This window comes from Balaenoptera borealis (assembly GCF_965194805.1).
Source record: "Balaenoptera borealis genome assembly, chromosome: 1".
Taxonomy (NCBI): Eukaryota; Metazoa; Chordata; class Mammalia; order Artiodactyla; family Balaenopteridae; genus Balaenoptera; species Balaenoptera borealis.
Genome location: NC_138860.1, coordinates 168,608,119 through 168,630,651, shown reverse-complemented (window position 1 = coordinate 168,630,651; position 22,533 = coordinate 168,608,119). Strand labels below are relative to the sequence as shown.

At 48.2% G+C, this 22,533-nt stretch overlaps 2 protein-coding genes across 3 annotated transcripts in view; one reads left to right on the top strand and one right to left on the bottom strand.

Moving 5' to 3' along the window:
- The window catches only part of HDAC1 (histone deacetylase 1), a 43,230-nt gene extending 25,109 nt beyond the window's left edge, over positions 1–18,121 (top strand). Inside the window, exons 4-14 of one of the 2 annotated variants that reach the window (XM_082345631.1) lie at positions 10,108–10,182; positions 11,815–11,953; positions 12,414–12,555; positions 13,655–13,747; positions 14,949–15,057; positions 15,139–15,279; positions 15,896–16,004; positions 16,098–16,228; positions 16,485–16,637; positions 17,177–17,225; positions 17,504–18,121. In XM_082345631.1, coding sequence (XP_082201757.1) covers positions 10,108–10,182; positions 11,815–11,953; positions 12,414–12,555; positions 13,655–13,747; positions 14,949–15,057; positions 15,139–15,279; positions 15,896–16,004; positions 16,098–16,228; positions 16,485–16,637; positions 17,177–17,225; positions 17,504–17,531 — 1,169 coding nt within the window. In that variant the 3' untranslated portion in view covers positions 17,532–18,121. The remainder of the gene's footprint in view (positions 1–10,107; positions 10,183–11,814; positions 11,954–12,413; positions 12,556–13,654; positions 13,748–14,948; positions 15,058–15,138; positions 15,280–15,895; positions 16,005–16,097; positions 16,229–16,484; positions 16,638–17,176; positions 17,226–17,503) is intronic. The other variant, XM_082345632.1, reaches the window with a different exon arrangement.
- A 193-nt stretch (positions 18,122–18,314) lies between these two features.
- On the bottom strand, positions 18,315–20,706 carry MARCKSL1 (MARCKS like 1). Its single transcript, XM_082346010.1, has 2 exons — positions 20,404–20,706; positions 18,315–19,582 (listed from the first exon to the last, which is right to left on the bottom strand). The coding sequence occupies exons 1-2, from the start codon at positions 20,488–20,490 to the stop codon at positions 19,073–19,075; spliced, it is 597 nt and encodes a 198-aa protein (XP_082202136.1). The 5' UTR covers positions 20,491–20,706; the 3' UTR covers positions 18,315–19,072.
- Between the last annotated feature and the right edge of the window lie 1,827 nt (positions 20,707–22,533).

Sequence of the window (22,533 nt, the reverse complement as noted above, 5' to 3'; positions counted from 1 at the left end):
TAAGTCCATTCTGTTCCCTCCCTACTGTCAAGCCCCCAGTTGGATCTCCCTTCAAGTTGGAGAGACTCACCCTACCTTCCCTTGTATGCCCCATTCAGCTGACACCTGATTTCCCCTGCTTCCTGAGGGTACCAAAGTGTTTCTTTTGTCTCAAGACTGGTTTTCTTTGTTTCCTGATTGTAAGGAATAGATTGAACTTTGTCCAGTTAGATTCACAACATTATCCCCCCCAAACTGTAATTGTTGTAATGGAAAAAGCACTGACCTGGGTGGGGGAGACAGGCAGTATAGGTCCCAGCTCTGACTCTTAACTGACTGGGGCAAGTCACTTCCCCTCAGATTTTTCTTTTGTAAAATGGACTGGATGTCATCCCATGCAACTGTAACTGCTCTCACTATGTGAGTATTAGTTAAGAACTTAGCAGCCACTTAGACTCTAGGTGATGTAATCTTTGAGTTAAGGTGATTCTGCCCCTGCCCCTTGGGACTTGAAACTCAGAACAGGTCACATCTCAGAAGCCACACTCAGCTTATAGGAATTATGGGGATTGTTTTAGCTGTGGGGAAAAATTATGTTCAAATTTGGGAAGAAACTATCATCCCTGATTTCTCACTTGTGTTATTTTAGAAATTATCCCTTAGCACCTAAGATCTCATAATAAAACAATGTAACAGTATTGTCTAGAAGAAGTTTTGAATAGTTTGTGACAACTTATTTTGAAATACCAGGAAATCTGTGGCACTTTTTTGTTGCTACTGGCCACAAGGTAGTCTGATTCCCAAGGCAGAAATTTATTTGTTACAATAATTGTGCACTGGTAATGATTAGAGAACCACAGAGACCTTTTTTGAAGCATTAAGCTTCTTTGCCACCCACAACTCCAGGAGCTGCTACCCCATCTAAGTGAGGTATTTACTGTCTGAATTGACAGGGTCTTATTTCCTTCCAAGGTGAGACAGATTCATTCCTTTGCTTTAGATGGCTTTAGGGCCATTCCATAACTTATTTAGGCTAGCGATCAGGCTCCACTCTCAGTAGAGAGGGCTCTCATTAGAGAAGCAGCTTGGTATTAAAGCAAGAGAATGAGCTTTGATGTCTTGGTTTGAATCCCATAGCTCTGCTACTTAGCTCTGTGTTCTTGAGTAAGTCCCCTAGCCTTTCTGAGCCTTGTTTTACCTTCTTTAAAAGGAAGACAGTAGTGCCTATTTCATAATGGAGTTTGGGGGGATGAGTAAGATAATGTATTTATTTATTTATTTTTGGCTGTGTTTGGTCTTCGTTGCTGCATGAGGGCTTTCTCTAGTTGTGGCGAGTGGGGGCTACTCTTCGTTGTGGTGTGCAGGCTTCTCGTGGCAGTGGCTTCTCTTATTGCCGAGCACGGGCTCTAGGAGTATGGGCTTCAGTAGTTGTGGCTCGCGGGCTCTAGAGCACAGGCTCAGTAGTTGTGGTGCACGGGCTTAGTTGCTCCGTGGCATGTGGGATCTTCCTGGACCAGGGCTCGAACCTGTGTCCTCTGCATTGGCAGGCGGATTCTTAACCACCGCGCCACCAGGGAAGCCCAAGATAATGTATTTAAAGCACTGACTTTCGGTGAATAGTAGCTTTTGCTGTTATAGCTTATTGCTTTTATTTTCAAATCTTTCAAGGCAGACAACATATTAGGCCCTCGGGAGTGCGCAGGTTTGGTTCTGGCTCCCAGTTTGCTCCAGTTTTCCTGAAACCAGCATTCTAAAGTTGTGCATTGAAAAATGAGGTCTGAGATTTTTTGTCATTGAAGGTGGGGGTAAAAAGGATGAGGCTCTCTACAGATTCAGTGCAATCCCTATCAAACTACCAATGGCATTTTTCACAGAACTAGAACAAAAAATCGCACAATTTGTACGGAAATACAAAAGACCCTGAGTAGCCAAAGCAATCTTGAGAAAGAAAAACGGAGCTGGAGAAATCAGGCTCCTGGACCTCAGACTATACTACAAAGCTACAGTAATCAAGACAGTATGGTACTGGCACAAAAACAGAAATATAGATCAATGGAAAAGGATAGAAAGCCCAGAGATTAACCTACACACATATGGTCACCTTATTTTTTATTTATTTATTTATTTATTTATTTATTTACTTATGGCTGTGTTGGGTCTTTGTTTCTGTGCGAGGGCTTTCTCTAGTTGTGGCAAGTGGGGGCCACTCTTCATCGCGGTGCGCGGGCCTCTCACCATAGTGGCCTCTCTTGTTGCAGAGCACAGGCTCCAGACGCGCAGGCTCAGTAATTATGGCTCACGGGCCCAGTCGCTCCGCAGCATGTGGGATCTTCCCAGACCAGGGCTCGAACCCGTGTCCCCTGCATTGGCAGGCAGATTCTCAACCACTGCGCCACCAGGGAAGCCCTGGTCACCTTATTTTTGATAAAGGAGGCAAGAATATACAATGGAGAAAAGACAGCCTCTTCATTAAGTGGTGCTGGGAAAACTGGACAGCTACATGTAAAAGAATCAAATTAGAACCATACCCAAAAATAAACTCAAAATGGATTAAAGACCTAAATGTAAGGCCAGACACTATAAAACTCTTAGAAGAAAACATAGGCAGAACACTCTATGACATAAATCACAGGAGGATCCTTTTTGACCCACCTCCTAGAGAAATGGAAATAAAAACAAAAATAAACAAATGGGACCTAATGAAACTTAAAAGCTTTTGCACAGCAAAGGAAAACATAAGACAAAAAGACAACCCTCAGAATGGGAGGAGATATTTACAAATGAAGCAACTGACAAAGGATTAATCTCCAAAATTTACAAGCAGCTCATGCAGCTCAATATCAAAAAAACAAACAACCCAGTCCAAAAATAGGCAGAAGACCTAAATAGACATTTCTCCAAAGAAGATATACAGATTGCCAACAAACACATGAAAAGATGCTCAACATCACTAATCATTAGAGAAATGCAAATCAAAACTACAATGAGGTATCACCTCACACCAGTCAGAATGGCCACCATCAAAAAATCTACAAACAATAAATGCTGGAGAGGGTATGGAGAAAAGGGAACCCTCTTGCACTGTTGGTGGAAATGTAAATTGATACAGCCACTATGGAGAACAGTATGGAGGTTCCTTAAAAAACTAAAAATAGAACTACCATACAACCCAGCAATCCCACTACTGGGCATATACCCTGAGAAAACCATAATTCAAAAAGAGTCATGTACCACAATGTTCATTGCAGCTCTATCTACAATAGCCAGGACATGGAAGCAACCTAAGTGTCCATCGACAAAGAAGATGTGGCACATATAAACAATGGAATATTACTCAGCCATAAAAAGAAACGAAATTGAGTTATTTGTAGTGAGGTGGGTGGACCTAGAGTCTGTCATACAGAGTGAAGTAAGTTAGAAAGAGAAAAACAAATACCGTATGCTAACACATATATATGGAATCTAAAAAAAAAAAAAAAATGGTTCTGAAGAAACTAGGGGCAGGACAGGAATAAAGGAGCAGACATAGAGAATGGACTTGAGGACACGGGGAGGGGGAAGGGTATGCTGGGATGAAGTGAGAGAGTGGCATTGACATATATACACTACCAAATGTAAAATAGATAGCTAGTGTGAAGCAGCTGCATAGCACAGGGAGATCAGCTCGGTGCTTTGTGACCACCTAGAGGGGTGGGATACGGAGGATGGGAGGGCGACGCGAGAGGGAGGAGATATGGGGATACATTTATATGTATAGCTCATTCACTTTGTTATAAAGCAGAAACTAACACAACATTGTAAAGCAATTACACTCCCATAAAGATGTTAAAAAAAAAAAAAAGATGAGGCTGTCTTGATAAACCTTTAGCCAGACACATCAAGAAAAAGAGGGAGAAGACTCAAATCAATAAAATTAGAAATGGAAAAGGAGAAGTTACAACAGACACCGCAGAAATACAAAGCATCATAAGAGACTACTACAAGCAGCTCAGTGCCAATAAAATGGACAACCTGGAAGAAATGGACAAATTCTTAGAAAGGTATAACCTTCCAAGACTGAACCAGGAAGAAATAGAAAATATGAACAGACCAATCACAAGTAATAAAATTGAAACTGTGATTAAAAATCTTCCAACAGGGGCTTCCCTGGTGGCACAGTGGTTAAGAATCTGCCTGCCAATGCAGGGACACAGGTTCGACCCCTGGTCTGGGAAGATCCCACATGGCGTGGAGCAGTGAAGCCCATGCGCCACAACTGCTGAAGCCCACGCGCCTAGAGCCCATGCTCCGCAACAAAGAACAGCCCCTGCTCGCTGCAGCTAGAGAAAGCCTGCGTGCAGCAATGAACACCCAACGCAGCCAAAAATAAATGAGAAAAAAATACACAAAAGAACCACATATTAAAAAAAATGTATATCTTCCAACAAACAAAAGTCCACGACCAGATGGCTTCACAGGTGAATTCTGTCAAACATTTAGCAAAGAGCTAACACCCATCCTTCTCAAACTCTTCCAAAAAATTGCAGAGGAAAGAACACTCTCAAACTCATTCTATGAGGCCACCATTACCCTGATAACAAAACCAGATAAAGATGTCACAAAAAAAGAAAACTACAGGCCAATATCACTGATGAATATAGATGCAAAATCCTCAACAAAATACTAGCAAACAGAATCCAACAACACATGAAAAGAATCACACACCATGATCATGTGGGATTTATCCCAGGGATGCAAGGATTCTTCAATATACGCAAATCAATTAATGTGATACACCATATTAACAAACTGAAGAAGAAAAACCATATGATCACCTCAGTACATGCAGAAAAAGCTTTTGACAAATTTCAACACCCATTTATGATAAAAACTCTCCAGAAAGTGGGCATAGAGGGAACCTACCTCAACATAATAAAGGCCATATATGACAAACCCACAGCAAACATCATTCTCAATAGTGAAAAACTGAAAGCATTTCCTCTAAGATCAGGAAAAGGACAAGGATGTCCACTCTCGCCACTATTATTCAACATAGTTTTGGAAGTCCTAGCCACGGCAATCAGATAAGAAATAGAAATAAAAGGAATACAAATTGGAAAAGAAGAAGTAAAACTGTCACTGTTTGCAGATGACATGATACTATACATAGAGAATCCTAAACATGCCACCAGAAAACTACTAGAGCTAATCAATGAATTTGGCAAAGTTGCAGGATACAAAATTAATGCACAGAAATCTCTTGCATTCCTATACACTAATGATGAAAAATCTGAAAGAGAAATTAAGGAACCACTCCCATTTACTACTGCAACAAAAAGAATAAAATACCTAGGAATAAACCTACCTAGGGAGACAAAAGACCTGTACGCAGAAAACTATAAGACACTGATGAAAGAAATCAAAGATGACACAAACAGATGGAGAGATATACCATACCATGTTCTTGGATTGGAAGAATCAATATTGTGAAGATGACTATACTATCCAAAGCAACCCACAGATTCAGTGCAATCCCTATCATATTACCAGTGGCATTTTTTACAGAACTAGAACGTAAAATCTTAAAATTTGTATGGAGCCACAAAAGACCCCGAATAGCCAAAGCAGTCTTGAGGGGAAAAAAACGGAGCTGGAGGAATCAGACTCCCTGACTTCAGACTATACTGCAAAGCTACAGTAATCAAGACAATATGGTACTGGCACAAAAACAGAAACATAGATCAACGGAACAAGATAGAAAGCCCAGAGATAAACCCACGCACCTATGGTCAACTAATCTATGACAAAGGAGGCAAGGATATACAATGGAGAAAAGAGAGTCTCTTCAATAAGTGGTGCTGGGAAAACTGGACAGCTACATGTAAAAGAATGAAACTAGAACACTCCCTAACACCATACACAAAAATAAACAAAATGGATTAGAGACCTAAATGTAAGACTGGACACTATAAAACTCTTAGAGGAAAACATAGGAAGAACACTCTTTGACATAAATCACAGTGAGATCTTTTTTGACCCACCTCCTAGAGAAATGGAAATAAAAACAAAAATAAACAAATGGGACCTAATGAAACTTAAAAGCTTTTGCACAGCAAAGGAACCTATGAACAAGACGAAAAGACAACTCTCAGAATGGGAGAAAATATTTGCAAACAGATCAACGGACAAAGGATTAATCTCCAAAATATATAAACAGCTCATGCAGCTCAATATTAAAAAAACAAACAACTCAATCAAAAAATGGGCAGAAGACCTAAATAGACATTTCCCCAAAGAAGAGAGAAGAAGCACATGACAAGCTGCTCAACATCACTAATTATTAGAGAAATGCAAACCAAAACTACAGTCAGGTATCCACCTCACACCAGTTAGAATGGGCATCATTAGAAAATCTACAAACAACAAATGCTGGAGAGGGTGTGGAGAAAAGGGAACCCTCTTGCACTGTTGGTGGGAATGTAAATTGATACAGCCACTATGGAGAACAGTATGGAGGTTCCTTAAAAAACTAAAAATAGAATTACCAGATGGCCCAGCAATCCCACTACCGGGCATATACCCAGAGAAAACCATAACTCAAAAAGACACATGCACCCCAATGTTCATTGCAGCACTATTTGCAATAGCCAGGTCATGGAAGCAACCTAAATGCCCATCAACAGAAGAATGGATAAAGAAGATGTGGTACATATATACAATGGAATATTACTCAGCCATAAAAAGGAACGAAATTGGGTCATTTGTAGAGACGTGGATGGATCTAGAGACTGTCATACAGAGTGAAGTAAGTCAGAAAGAGAAAAACAAATATCGTACATTAACACATATATGTGGAACCTAGAAAAATGGTACAGATGAACCGGTTTGCAGGGCAGAAATAGAGACACAGATGTAGAGAACAAACGTATGGACACCAAGGGGGGAAAGTGGCACGGGGGAGTGGTGGTGGTGGGATGAATTGGGAGATTGGGATTGACATATATACACTAATATGTATAAAATAGATAACTGATAAGAACCTGCTGTATAAAAAAATAGAATAGGGCTTCCCTGGTGGCGCAGTGGTTGAGAATCCGCCTGCCAAGGCAGGGGATACAGGTTCGAGCCTTGGTCTTGCAGGATCCCACATGCCGAGGAGCAACTAAGCCTGTGTGCCACAACTGCTGAGCCTGCACTCTAGAGCCCACGAGCCACAACTACTGAAGCCCACGTGCCGCAACTACTGAGCCCGCGTGCCTAGAGCCTGTGCTCCACAGCAGGAGAGACCACCGCAATGAGAGGCCTGCACACCACAACGAAGAGTAGCCCCCACTCACCACAACTGGAGAAAGCCTGCACATAGCAACGAAGACCCAACACAGCCAAAAATAAATAAATAAAATAAATTTTTTTAAAAAAGAGCCCTCTTTAAAAGTCATGAGGGACACAAAATAATTTTAAAAAAAAGAAAAAGAAAATATTTTAAAAAATAGAATAAAATTCAAAAATTAAAAAAAAAAAAAGGATGAGGCTCTCTAAGGACTTCGAGACACCTTACTGACTTGATTCAGAGAGATGTCACTAGTGCAGTGCTTTATAACCAGGGGTGTCTACAGGGACAATAACAGAGATGAAGAGCTGAGCTCTTTTTTCAGTATTTACCAACACCTAACCTAGGAAGTTAATACCTGTAATAAGACCAAATAAGTCAGGTTTCCTTGCTCTTGGCTAGAATGTAATTTAAATGCTTTGTGGTCACTTTGAGAATTTGAGAATCTTAATCAGAAGTTCTGACATAATTTTTAATAATTAAAAATGGGAACATAAATAAATGCAATTTTTATTTTTGGCAGATAGTCTATCAAAACATGAGGCTTATGGTAGAAACATGATAAAAGGGACTTGTGCTGGTAAAATTTGGAGGCATTCTTGTCCATTTTGTAGATGTATAAACTGAAACCCAGGGAGGTGAAATGACTTTCCCAGGGTCACACAGCAAGATAGTGGTAGAATGGAGAATGGAACTCCGGTTTCCTGATTCTGGACTATTTTAAAATATGTTGCACATAGAATATTTCAGACACACACACAAAAAATATAAAAAATAATGCAATGATCATCCATGTCCCTACAACCAGCCTAAGAAAGAAAACATTGCCAGTACAGTTGAAGCCCCCCGGGCACCTCTTTTTGATCACATGCCCCTTCTCTTCTACTCCCCTCTCCACCCCATTCCCACCACCACCAAGGTGTAAGCACTATCCTGAAGTCAGTGTTTAATCCCATGTGTCTCTTTCTGCAGTATGCTTTTTAGTGCCTTCTTGACCTACGTCTGCCTCCCCATCTCTCACCCAGTATTGCTCCCCGTCAGTCTAAAGCCAGCCTAAGAATGAGAGAAGTATTTATAGTGGGAAGAGGGAAAACCCATAGAAAAGTCCTCCCTAGTCTCACAGATTAGTCCCAAGTGAGGGTCTGCTCTCCCATTTTACGCCTTTTCCATCTGTAATCACACAGCTCCCTTGAGCTGGGAATAATGGACTGGCCATTTGAGCCACATGTTGGTTTGGGGCCTGAAGGAATATATTTTTTCTCATTTCTAAAATACCAATTTCTTGTCATGGGAGCTCCACATCTCAAATAGGAGTATAAGCAAAGCTTGGAAACCCAGACAGCCCAAACCCACTGAAGGAGGAAGCAGCCAGAGAGGGAAATCAATTGCCGATGGATAAATAAATAGCCTGGCTTCAGGGACCAAAGTTCTTATTGACACAGCCTCCCAGTGTTTACCTGGGAAGTGGGGGAGAGAACCACCTACTGCCTACCCCCATACGCACGCCACCCTTCCTCGGAGCACTGTGCTTGGCAGGGCACCAGATCAGAGCACCCTCCAAGTTTAGGGCAGTGCCAGAGGTGGTAACTCTTGTGGTTATTGCAAACCTTGAGCTTCAGCTGTGTCTCAAGAGGTCACCACAGTCTAAGCTGGGCTCTCCTACCCTCCTCACCCTAGGGCTCCTCCTCCTTGCTCTACTTTGGGAACCCCTGTTGATAATAGTGCATGCAATGGGAAGGCTGGGACAAGAGAACAAGGATTTAGCCCCGCCCCTGCCTCTAACGTCTGTGTATCATTGATGTCTCAGCAGTTTCCTTTTCTGTGAGAGCAGACTTGGAGCCATAAGGTTCCTCTGTAGCTCTGAGTCTACAGCCTTCAGGTGTGCTTCCCTTCCTGTCTTTTTCATTTTATTTGCATTATTGTTCGCATGTGTTTCCACATTATGTGTTAGTTTGTACTTTTACCCCTTAGGCCTGAAATAACTTTCCTCCAGTTGTCACTTGGTATAGTAGAAAGAGCACTGGACTGTGGGAGTCAAGACACCTGGACTCTGGTTCTACCACTGCCTGGTTATATAACCTTGGGCAAGTCACTTAACTTCTCCACATCCGTTTGTTCCTCTGCTCAGTGGGGTTGATATTTGTCTCGTCCAGCTTTTATGGGGTTGTTAGGAGGATCAAATGAGACTGTGTATGTGAAATTACTGGGGAAGAGGCCAGAGTATATTTTCGTAGGCTTTTAGGACAGGCAGACCAATCCTTGAATACCGCCTGCCATTTACTGACAGTTGACCTCTTTGAGCCTGTTTCCCCATTTATAAAATAGGACCAAATCCTACCTCAGGTGTGTGAGGATAAACGACACCAGGTACTTAAAGCACTGAGCATAGTGTCTGGCACGTTGTTAAGCATCCAGTGGATGACAGTATAGGTCTCTGTTCTTCACTTCCTTGTTGGCCAGCTGGAGTGAGGTCCAGGAACAAACCCAGGCTGGAATAAGAGTCTATATTTTTCTCCCTCAGGAATGAACCAACATTTTCCAAGTACTTACTTGCTAAATGCTTCCCCATATAAGATTTCTATCAATCTTCTCAACAATTGGGTAAGGTGGATGTCATTATTGCTAGTTACAGATAATGAACCAAAGCTCAAGAAAGTTAAATGACTGGACCCAGTCACACAGCCAGTAAGTAGTAGAGCCTGGACAAGAACCCAAGCCTTCTGAATCCAAATTCTGCATTTTTTTCCATCAGCTCATAAATATGTAAACAAAAACTAAAGGAAATTGTGGAAACTAATCTTTTCCTATGTTTTTTCAAGTTAACGTTGGTGAGGACTGTCCGGTATTTGATGGCCTCTTTGAGTTCTGTCAGCTATCTACTGGTGGCTCTGTGGGTAAGGAATATACATCCCTCCTTAAAGGCTGTGCTGGGTTGTACTAGTGAGGTCTGTCTTTTAGGCCACTGTCCCAGTGAGGCTGACCTGTGACCATGTAAAATGGTCCTGTGAGTTTTTACCTTAGGTCTTGGAAATGTCCTTCTGGTTTAGTCCCAGCCCAGGTTCAATCTGACATGGTACAGACAGGTGTCCTTGGCTGTCCTCTCCTACCAAGACATCCTATATACAGGAACTCTCTGCAGACCTCATGGGCTTGTTGAGATGCTGTACATAAAAGTAACTTGTGAACTGTACAGTGCTATAAAAATGGGAAGTGTCATCATCTGTGTCTTACAAAAGAGCATGGTAATTACCTTTAGAGGTCAGAAATACTCCCCACACATCTCCCACTTCCATTAGTAATGTCTAGATTACCTCCAGGATCACTCTACGCTTTCTTTTTTTTCTTTTAAAATATAGGAAGTTTTTTTGTTTTTTTTTTTTAATTAATTAATTAATTTTGGCTGCACTGGGTCTTAGTTGCAGCGTGTGGGATCTTTAGTTACGACGTGCATGCGAGATCTAGTTCCCCAACAGGTGATCGAACCTGGGCCCCCTGCATTGGGAGAGCGGAGTCTTACCCACTGGACCACCAGGGAAGTCCCACTCTACCCTTTCTTAACAAATGTTTATTTTTCTATGATCATTGTTTTTTCTTCTCCCCCCTCGCTACCACCTCCTAATATAATCTCAGAAAACAGAGAAGTGCACAGGGAAAAAAACTGACTACAATCACACTGTCAACAGATAACCATCGTTACCATTTTGGTGTTTGTACATCCATGCTTTTTTCTGTGTGCATATATTTGGACATAACATATATACATCTATATTTTACAAAAAACGTGTCATATGTATAGTTTTGTGCCTACATTTTTTACTCAGTAAATCTTTTTATTTATTTAATTTTTAAATTTATTTATTTTTGGCCACTCCATGCGGCTTGGGGGATCTTAGTTCCCCGACCAGGAATTGAACCCCGGCCCCCGGCAGTGGAAGCGTGGAGTCCTAACCACTGAACTGCCAGGGAATTCCCTCTATGTTTTTATTGCTGTTAAAGTTATATTGCCACAAAGGCACTTGCACACATAGTGTGTATTTCTCTCTCACTTCTTCTTGGACCTATTTGTACTTTAAGCCTCTACTACATTTGATATCTTCAAAATATTTTGACCATGAACCACATTTAGAAGTATTTACACTTGCAATCCAGGTTATGCATGCACGTGCACAACACCCTCTCTCACTGAAGCCAGTTTCACAAAACAGTGGTTACCTTTACTGTTATTCCGATATTTTTATTCTAGTCTGTCTCATTTAAAAATATATATACTAATCATAACCCACTAAACCAATTTTAAGGCCTACTAGTGAGTTACCACCTTCAGTTCAGAAAACAGTTTTTTTAGAGTAGCCAATATCATGTTTATTCCTGTTGGAATAGGGTAGGGGGAGAGGACTGGCTTGTGAATTGTACAATACAGCTGTTGAATAGGCAGGTCCTACCTCTCACTGGGTTCCCTTGGCTTCTTGGGGGAAAGGGAGAGAGTGGCTTGATAACAGGCTTGTGTTCTTTCTTCCCACGTCCAGCAAGTGCCGTGAAACTTAATAAGCAGCAGACGGACATCGCTGTGAATTGGGCTGGGGGCCTACACCATGCAAAGAAGTCCGAGGCATCTGGCTTCTGTTACGTCAATGATATCGTCTTGGCCATCCTGGAACTGCTAAAGTATGCCTTCCTGGCCTTGTCTCTTGGAGGAGCACCTTAGGCCAGGTTCCCATTTCCCTCTCCCCTGGGCTTGCCTCCCTAGTTTGCTTTTCCTAGCAGTGTGCTGGCTAGGATGTGTTCGGTGAGTGTCTCTGGCCATCTTCTCCTTGACGGGGTCTTGATTTGATCTGAGCCCACGGCAAGATCAGGGGCAGGCGCTGCTCAGATCCTGCCTCCAGAGTGTCCTTGTGTGGCTGGAGTTGACCCTGGCTGTAGAGTAGGAAGATCGGACTTGATCGGCTTGGTCAGGCCTCTGGAGACACCCTGCCGCTCTTCCACCTTCCTTCAGCCAGTTTCCACGTCTCTGGTGCTTAGAGATACCTGAGGGAGGCAGCCAGCCCGGTAAGCTGGGACCTGGCGCCCTTGGCGCGTCCCACTCCCAAAGAGCCCCCAGAACCCCCTGACCCCCTTCTGATCCTAGGTATCACCAGAGGGTGCTGTATATTGACATTGATATTCACCACGGCGATGGCGTGGAAGAGGCCTTCTATACCACAGACCGAGTCATGACTGTGTCCTTTCATAAATATGGAGAGTACTTCCCAGGAACTGGGGACCTACGGGTGAGAACTCCCTTCAGGGGCCAACCAGCTCACCCTCAGCTGCCAGCTCTTAACTCTCCTATCTCATGTCACCAAAAACCACTTCCTGCGTCTTCTGCCATTCAGAATACCACACCCCCGCCTGGGACACCTGCCATGGTCTCTTCCCCTCTCTTATTCTGGTAGAAGGGAATGATGGTACATAAAGGGTTGGAAGGGATGGGGGTCTCCTGACTATTGCACTTCCCTCCTGGCCACAGCTGAGTTGCATTACACTATTCACCTGTCCCAGACAGCTTGAATTTTAGGCTAGAAACATCAGGTTCTCTCTCATGGGCTAGGAATTGGGACCTTTATGGACCATCTCAAGGGTCCTTAATATTTTTAGGTTACCCTCCCCTTTGACCATCTGACTGAAAGCTACGTACTCTCTCCCCATAAGTACATGAAATTTTACATTTGATATCAAATAGTTAATAGACACCTCCTCCTACTGAAGCCCATCCATGGACCTCAGGATAAGAATCCCTGGAAGCTGATTCATTAAACTGTTCTGCTTGTGAGAGCATGAATACAATGAAACCAGCCATTTTGCCATGCCAGTGGCCTTGGGTGAAAAAGTGGCACTAATTCAGTTGTTTGCTATGGCAAGCATTATAATAACTGAGCCTTTACAATTTTGAAGAATTCTTCCATTTCTGCTTTCCTTCCACACCTCCCTAGAGAGGAGAGTGGTGGGTAGAGGAGTGAGCAGTAAAGCGCTCTCGAAAGGAAAGGGTTGTTGTGGGGTAGGTGTTATTTCTATGGTCCAGCCCCCAGCCACCTTTAACCCAGTCCAGAGGGAGAGGTCTCATGCTGTGTGGTAGGATATTCAGTCTCTGGTCCCATAAATGATTCTCAGCCTGGGTGCAGACTCAGTGGTGTGTCCAGAGACGTGAGTGAGACTTGTTCCACTAGTGAGGGAAATGGTGCTAACCTGCTCTGTCCCTGGCCCACCTCATGGGCCCAGCTTATCTCTCTTAGAACCACTGCTTCTTTCCTTAGCCTTCCAGCCCTCATCCTTGAACTTCCTCCTAGCTTCATCATCTTTCAGTTTTACTTTAATGTGCTTCTTGATTAGGATATTGGGGCTGGCAAAGGCAAGTATTATGCTGTTAACTACCCGCTCCGAGATGGGATTGATGACGAGTCCTATGAGGCCATTTTCAAGCCGGTAAGTGGCTTAGGCTTATCCACCACTGGGCTATAAACAGGATTGATCTAAGGGAGGGGTAGCAAAGCACCTCCAGTGTACTTCGGGAATTCTCCCCACTGAGAGGCTGGCTGGAAATGAGATGTGTTTGAACCCTGGATTGCATGCTGTATGGCCAGTTAGGGGAACAAAATTCATCCAGATATTTACTGATGCCTTCTGTGGGTCAGGCTTTCTGCTGGATACAAGAATAGTTAAGACATGATCCATGCCCTTGAAGACCTCACAGTCTGTGGTGTGGGAGGCAAGCACGTCCCCAACAGCATGTGGTCAGTGCTGTTTTTGAGGGATGAACCGAGGAGCGAGAGAGAAACTGCTGCCTGGGCTGGGGAAAGGGTAGTCAGAGATGATTTCACAGAGGTGGTGACATTTGAGGTGGACTTTGAGAAATGAGGAGTTACCCATGTGAAGGAGGCGGGGGCTGGAGGGGAGGGTGGGCATTCAGCAGAGGGAACAGCACCAGCAGAAGCATAGAGGTGCCAATACGTAGTATGTAGGCCAGTATGATGTGGGGGAGGAATGTTGAAGGATGTGGTAGGAAATGTTTGTCGGGGTCAGTATTTCAAAGGGAGCCTTGAATGCCATGCTGAGGAGTTAAATGTTCACCTGTAAGCAATAAGGAACCATTACTAGAGTAGTAACCTAGTTAGGTTAGGTTAGGTAGTCGTTTAGCAAACACCAGGTGCCTACTATGTACCTTGTAGTAAGGGCGACAGAAAAGCCTAAGTTATGGTCTCTGTCCTCAGTTACATTAGAATCTAGTTGTGAGAATGAGATAAACAAAAGTGAAGCGCCTCCTCACAGTATAAGGCTCAAAGTCTGTAGGACCAAACGCATAGAGCAGATGCAGCTAAGGGTCAGAAGGGCTTCTTGGAGCAGCAAAAGAAGGGAAAGATCTAGGGAATTGATAAGGAGGCTGTTTTAGGCTCCTTATTAGAGCTAGAAGCCTCTTGGAGATCCTCTCAAATTGGAAAACTGAACAAATTGGGGAAATGAGAAGCCCAGGCTGGTACTCCCTTTTCTCTACCGCTCAGCCTGAGGGAGAGTGGAAAGGTAGGAGTGAGTGATAAGGAACCGAAGAAAGTGCTCCACCTACACTTTTCAGCCTGAACCTCAAATAGCTTTTCTTGAGGTTGGTAATGACCAGGTTGTGTCCTTTCAGGTCATGTCCAAAGTAATGGAGATGTTCCAGCCCAGTGCAGTCGTCTTACAGTGTGGCTCTGACTCCTTGTCTGGCGATCGGTTAGGTTGCTTCAATTTGACCATCAAAGGTGAGACCAGGTAGCATAGAGACCCGGGGGCAGGGTCCTGCTGGGTGCTCCTGTAACTTGGCACACCTTCTCCCACCAAAGGGCACGCCAAGTGTGTGGAATTTGTGAAGAGCTTCAACCTGCCTATGCTGATGCTGGGAGGAGGTGGCTACACCATTCGTAATGTCGCCCGGTGCTGGACATACGAAACAGCTGTGGCCCTGGACACGGAGATCCCTAATGGTAATAGCTGCAGGGCCAGATTGGGCTGGGCAGCGTGGGAGCTTACGTGTCCTTGAGTTCACAGCCCCTTTCCCATTGGCTCTACAACCTCTCCTCTTCAGACTCTGATTCTCCTGCTGTCCTCTTGTGGTTTTCAGACCATAGCTGTCAGTTTTTTCTGAGTCCTTTAGTTGACCGTGTCCCCTGTCCCTCAGCTGCTAGTCTGGACAAAATTATCAGTGCTTATCTATAGCTTTGGAATTCATACTCTGTAGGGTAACTGGGGTAGTAAGTGAGGGAGTGCTCGCAATGAATATTGCCTAAATTTTTCTAAACCAGGGGCTTCAGCCTGCTCCATACACACACACACACACACACACACACACACACACACACACACACACACACACACACACACACGCGTGCACATGCACACAAACACACCACTGGTGTGGACACTGGAGAATGGCTTTAAAAAAAATTGAAATCCTATAGGTACCCAAGCCTCACCCTATCTTGGAGGCATGCTTCTCTGTTTGATAGCTGGGCTCACAGGTCCACATAAACCTCCAAATGCTTTTCTCAGGGTCCCATGGCAGCCAGGTCTCTTAACTCTCTCACCTTCCGCCCCAATTAGAGCTTCCATACAACGACTACTTCGAATACTTTGGACCAGATTTCAAACTTCACATCAGTCCTTCCAATATGACTAACCAGAACACTAATGAGTACCTGGAAAAGATCAAGTGAGTATATCCTCCCCCACACCCCAATTGAACATTCCAGGCTCTGGTTGGTCCCTGAACAGAGCCCAGCCACCTCTCTACCATTGGCCATAGACAGCGACTGTTTGAGAACCTGAGAATGCTGCCCCACGCACCTGGGGTCCAAATGCAGGCCATTCCTGAGGATGCCATTCCAGAGGAGAGTGGCGATGAGGATGAAGAAGACCCTGACAAGCGCATTTCAAGTAAGACCCAGACCCAGGGGCCTCTACCTTCCCACTCTGCAGGCAGTTCTGACTTCCCTCCACTGTTCCTGGCTCCACATTCTCCCCAAGCTGCCCACCTGTTGAGAAACCCAAGTACCTGTGCCTGTAGGGATAATTTATAGAGAGTCCAGGTCCCCTTCCCTTGGTGTCTTTTGGGGGAACATGCAAGAAAGCGCTGGGCAGACCCTGAGATAAAGAATCTGCTCTCCCACCCATATTTCCCATTACCTCCCAGTCTGTTCCTCGGACAAACGAATTGCCTGTGAGGAAGAGTTCTCCGACTCTGACGAGGAGGGAGAAGGCGGTCGCAAGAACTCTTCCAACTTCAAAAAAGCCAAGAGAGTCAAAACAGAAGATGAGAAAGAGAAAGACCCAGAAGAGAAGAAAGGTGGGTTTGGGTTGGGCCAGGACTTGGATCTTGAGCCCCAGGCCCTGGAGGAGGAATTTATGTAGGGCACTGGGAGGAGGGAGCTGACTCAGGCCCTGCCAGCTCCTTAGGGCTCTTCCTTAGCTACTTGGGCCTTTCACTGGTTCCCAGAAGTGGCAGGGCCCACAAAAGAATGAAACTCAATTCGTCATCTTCACTGGCTGATTGAGCCCTGCCAGGCTCCAGAGCCAGGGACATGCCTGGGCTCCCTGTGGTCAGGAGCGTGGCTCTCACATACCACCCAAGCCCTTTTCTCAGTGCTTCACCCGTTTCCCAGGGGGCTGCCTCCACCCACCGGGTTCAGGCTCTAGCAGGCTGGGAAACCGGTCCAACCTGTTTGTCCTCTGCAGGGCTCGCTGGGAGGGCCTGGAATGGGCTTTTCTCTCTTTTGTATGTCCAGTGAGCTGTAGTGTTGGGGAAGGGGTTTCAGAGTAAGTGGAGATCCCATGGGTCTTTCCAGAGGGGCTGCCCTTGGCCATCCCTGCACTCTTATGTTCTAGAAGCCACAGAAGAGGAGAAAACCAAGGAGGAGAAGCAAGAAGCCAAAGGGTGAGGAAGGAGCTGTCTGTCATCTCCCTGGCATTGGAGCACCAGCCCCTTTGTCCCACCACGCTGAGAGGGAAGGCGCAGGGACAGCTGGTCCAGCTTACAAAGGCCTCTTTCAGGGACCAGTCTGTCTGTCTCTGCAGTTCTAGGCAGAGCTAGGAAGCCCCAGCCTTTAGCAGTCACCTGGGCAGCCGGGGTCCTGTGGAAGTCATTGTACCCACACTTTTGCCTCAAAGCCTCTAGGGTGGGTTATCTCATGCCAATCTCTGTTCTCTCCACAGGGTCAAGGAGGAGGTCAAGTTGGCCTGAACAGACCTCTCCAGTTCTGGCTGCTTGCCAAGTTGCCCACCTTTATCCCACAACCCCTCAGATTTTATATTTTCTATTTCTCTGTGTATTTATATAAAAATATATTAAATATAAATATCCCCAGGGACTAGACAGGAACCAGGGCCCTGAGCTCAGGGCACACGTGTTAGGTGAGCTTTTCTAGTAGCTGCCTCGCCACCCATCCCTCCCAAACTCTTAATTTTGAACCATAACGGATGCCAGACCTGGGTGGAAGGGATACACTTAAAGCAGCCATAGGACAAAATCTTGAAGCGCCTGCTTAGTAGCTTTGAAAAGGTGCCCTTATTGAGCATTTTAGAAGGGGTGGCTGGGTCTTCAGGGACTCCCTGTTGTTCTCAGGCTCTTGTCATCAGCCATTTTTAGATTGATTCTGTTCTCATACCTTCCCACTGGCCCCCAGTGAGCCAAGAAACTCACACTGCCTGCCCTCTCTGTCCTCCCCCCAATTCTGCAGATGAAGATTGGTAGTCTAGTTTCCTTTTTGAGATACTATTTTCGTTTTTGTGAGAATCTTTGTAATAAAATGGTACATTTCTACACCCTCCTGAGCTTGTCTCCTAGTAGTATCCCTGGGTTCATTTCGACTCCACTTCTCTGCCCTTCTGGTGTCCATGAGGATCTGGGCAACCCCTCAAAAACAAAAGAACCCCACAAACTTACCTGTCTCAATCCCCCCTCAAGGTCTGAGGTAGACCAATCTTCTCACCCTACCCCAGAAGACCACTCATTAAAAAGCACCACTAAAGGGACAACATTTATTCCTTTTCCAAATGTTACAGTAAAACCAGGTGGAAGAGAATGGTTTTAGCAGTTAGAAAAAAAAAAAAAAATTACAAATCTGGGGTTTGGCCATTAAAAGTTATTTACAACAATGGGAGGGGAAAAAAAAAAAAGACAACAAGAAGTTGTTTCACATTACATACCTCCCCCCCACCCCAAAGCTTAATACTTGCTTACCAAGTCAAAAAAGAGACACAGTTGATTCACAAGCTGGAGGTTCGAACTTGAGTAAGACATTTAGAAAAACCTAGACAGGGGCAGTGTCCTCCCCAGCCCAGGGGCCACTAGGCCCAGCACAGGAGACTACAAACAACGGGAAGGTGGACACTCAGGGCGTGGGAGTAGGCACCCCCACCTCTGGCTCAGGGATTTGGGGAGTAAACAAAGCCTACTTGGAAAAGAATTGGGGAAGAAAACCAGCAATTGCCTTCTGGACAGGTGGGGACAGGGAAGGAGGCAGGGACAGGAGCAGGAGCATTTCACATCACTAACCTAACTTGGGAAACTGCAAGGGACCATCTTCGACTGGCCTTAAGAGGAAGACCAGATGGATGATGGGAGAATCCACAGGAGGGAGAGGAGAGGGAACGTGGCTAGGGGGCAACAGCCCCTTCCTTTCTGGGCACAGGAAGGCAGCCAGGGCACCAGGTCCAGGCAGTGACCTCACAAGGACAGCACAGTTTTTGCAGCTTAGAGATCACCCACCTGCCCCCACCCAGCTACTCATTCTGCTCGCTCGCTGGTGTAGGGCCACTCTCCGGCCCCGAGGGAGTGGATGGCTCTGCGGCCTGGGGCCCTGCCTCTTCTGTGTCTCCTCCCTTGGAGGCAGCGCTAGCCTCTGCCCCTTTGGCCTGGGGCTCCTGGCTCTCAGGGGTGGCGGCAGCCTTCCCTTCCAGGGCAGTGCCTTCCTCGCTGCAGGCACCGATCTCCCCCTGCTCCTGCTCTTCCTCTGTGGGTGAGGAGGCAGACGAATCACCCCCTCCCTCCTTCCGATTTCTCTTGAAGGACAGGCCACTCAATTTGAAAGGCTTCTTGAAAGAGAATTTCTTCTTCTTCTTGGGGGTCTCCTTGGGGGGGACCTCCCCCTTGGCCTCAGCGCCCTGGCTAGGGGGTGCCGGCTCGATGGCATCGCCAGTGGCCCCGGCTGCCTCCTCTGTTCCGTTCACGGGGGTCGACTCCCCTTCACCTTTGGGGGATAAGTCTCCATTGCTTTTCACGTGGCCGTTCTCCTGCAGGGCAGAGGAGACAGCAATGAGGGCCGGGGCTCTTACTCCCCTCCCCCAGCCCGCCTCTGACCTCTTCCACGCAACGGGGTCCCGACTCATTCCGCCGCACCCCCAGAGCCTGGTTGTAGCCTCACCCCACAGCCGGCATCCCGTCAAACCTCTCCCTCCTGCCCCGCACAGGCGCGCAGGGGCCGCGGCCAGCAGGAGGCGCTGGGGTCCCGGGGCCCCCACCCACTTCCCCGGGGGCGCGCTCTCTATTCCACGCAGGGCCGCCCGCGGCCGCGTATCCCGGGCTGGCGGGCGAGCCGTGCAGCCGATATTGGGCGGGAAGCCGCCCCGGGGCGCTGTTCCCCGCACCCGGACGGCCTATTTTCCCAGCCTCCTGCTTTGTGTAAACGGCCCCCACCCACCTCAGGCTCTCCCCACCTCGCGGCTCCTCCCTAAAAAAAAGCCGTGGGCTATCGAGGTCGAGTCTGCGGGGGGAGTGCCCTCCCCTCCGGCCCCCGCCCCGCGGCCCCCGGGCGCCCCCTTGGCGCGGCCCAGCAGCGCCTTTGTTCCCCGCGCGGCACTCCGGGCGGCCGGGGGGCAGCGCCGGGGACCGGGGCCGCGAACAAAGAAGGCGGCGGGGCCCGGCCGGCGCCCCCTCCCCGCCCCTCCCCTCGCTTCGCCCGCGGGGGCTGCGGCGCCGAGAACAAAGGGACCGGGCGGGGGAGGGGGCGCCGCGTGTCCCGGGCCGGACAAAGCGCGCGGCCCCGGCCCGAGGCCCTAGAGGGGGCGAGGTACGAGAGGAGGGGGCCGAGTCGGGCCGTGCCGAGCGCACCCACCTGTCCGTTGACCTTAGCGGGGGAAGCGCCTGCTGCCTCCTCGGCGGTCACGTCGCCCCGGGGAGCCTTGGAGCTCTGGCTGCCCATGGTGGGGGTTCTGCTGGGGGGCGCCCGGAGCCGCCCCGGGCTCGCGCCGCAGGGGATAGTTCGGTCGGGTGGGCCTGGCCGCCGGAGGGGTGGGGCTCGCGCCTGAGGGGGAGGGGTGTCGGGGGGAAACCGAGCTGCACCCCCGCTCCGCGCCCAACCCGCTAGCTGCACCCGCCGCCGCTCCGCTCCGCGCCAGAATGCCGCCCGCCGCCCGCCGAGCCGCCTATATATATGCGCCCGGAGCTCGGGGCGGAGCCGGACATTTAAATGAGCGCCCAATCGAGGGGCGGAGGCGGGCTCAAGTCGTGGGCCCCACTTGAGCGGTGGGCGACGCTGGCGGTCTGGTCCCCCCAACCCACACGGCTCCCGGGGGCAGGTGGGGTCCAGGGTGGGAAGGAGAGCGGCGGGTCCCTGAGGCGAGCCCAGAGGCGAGCTGGGTGGAGGGGGGCTCCTAGAGGAAAGAGGACAGAGCAGTCATCCCCTCCTCTCACCGCTCACCTCTCAGGTGGACGCCCCAGCTCCTGGAGTGGCCCCCATCGCCTTGGTCCCGCATTGGCAGCCCCTGTCAGTCTCCCCCTAGAACTCTTCGAAGGGCTCACATGCCCAGACTCGTCAGCCGGCTGGTCCCGAGTTATGCTCCAGAGAATGTGGTCATGGAAGTCGCAGGGCCCTAGCTGGGTTTTGTGCCCCCTCAGGCCGGGAGACCGGTCCGAGGTCCCGCCAACGTGCCTGCCTGTCCCGGCCAGCTTGGGAGGTCTGACCCACCGCAGGGTCACTCTGGTCAGACTGGTGAGGTTGTCCCTCATCCCTCCTCTCAGTCTCTTGGTGGCCCGTCACACTAAGCCCCCACAGATAAGCTCACCTTTGGTCCCTCCTGCTCTCAGCCTGGACCATGACAAAGTCCCATCTGGGGTGGTGCCGTGATCTTGAGGGGCATCTCCATCCCCATGTGAAAGCCGAGGAGCCTGAGGCTCAGAGACCTGGACATAACCTGTCTGACTTCGGTGCTCTCCCTTCACATCTGCTCCCCTACATCAGGGTTCCCCGAAGCCGGCAGAGGAGGCCCGCGGGTTGCGGGGGGCGCTCAACAAACCTTAAAACACTCCAGTTCCTGAGGAGGAGGAGCCTTGGATGGCCCCTTCAGGACAGCCCCCAAGCTGCCCAGTCCAGCCATCAGCCCCACCTGAGTAGGGGAGCCCGGGGACAGGGGCAGGGTGGAGGAGGCTGGGGACTCTCCAGCTGGAGTCTCCTGCCACTCCCCCTAGTCCGGGCCAGGGGGAATCCCAGAGTCCTGGCTGGCCCCGGTTGTGTGTCTGGCTGCCTGCCCTCGGCCCCCAGGAGGAAGGGGATGGGGGCTGGAGGAAGCAAAGTGTTGCAAAAGCAAGGCTGTGTCCTGGACAGCTCAGCACGTCCCTCCCTTGCCCCCTCCCTCCTACAAGTATGGCCTCCTGGGAGGCCTGAGGCTGTGAGGTGTGGAGACACCCCAGGGCCTGAGAAATCAGGAACTCCCACAGATCTGACAACAGAGGGGCGGGGAGAGCTGAGGTGGCTTCTACACACCAACTCATTCCTGTAGCCTCCATCCCCACCCCCACTCTGAGACTACAGAATACTCTCGGCTTCATTAGCACCCCCCATTTTACAAACTAGGACACTGAGGTTCAGAAAGGGAAAGTGACATGTCCAAGGGCACATAGCAGATACCAGTAGTTGAGGGTAAGAAAGAGTTTGGAGAGACCTGCAAAAAGGGGCTGGGGGCTGTAAGGAAAGTCCTGGAAGGAGTCTCTGTTGAGATCTGGGGCTGCCTGGTCAGCGTGGGAGGCGAGAAGAGCTAGCTTTGGGGAGAGGAAGGGGCACTATGCCCCACTGCAACTCACTGACAGGACGGTGACTTCTCTACCCACCGCCACTAAGGGATGGACGTTGTGACCCGCATCTCTGTCTCGGCCACAATAGGGAGCCCACAATGCTGCCAGGCGCGGCCCGCACTGGCTGGCAGGGCTCAGATGGAGGGTGTGTGAGTCCTGGAGGAGTTGGAGTCCG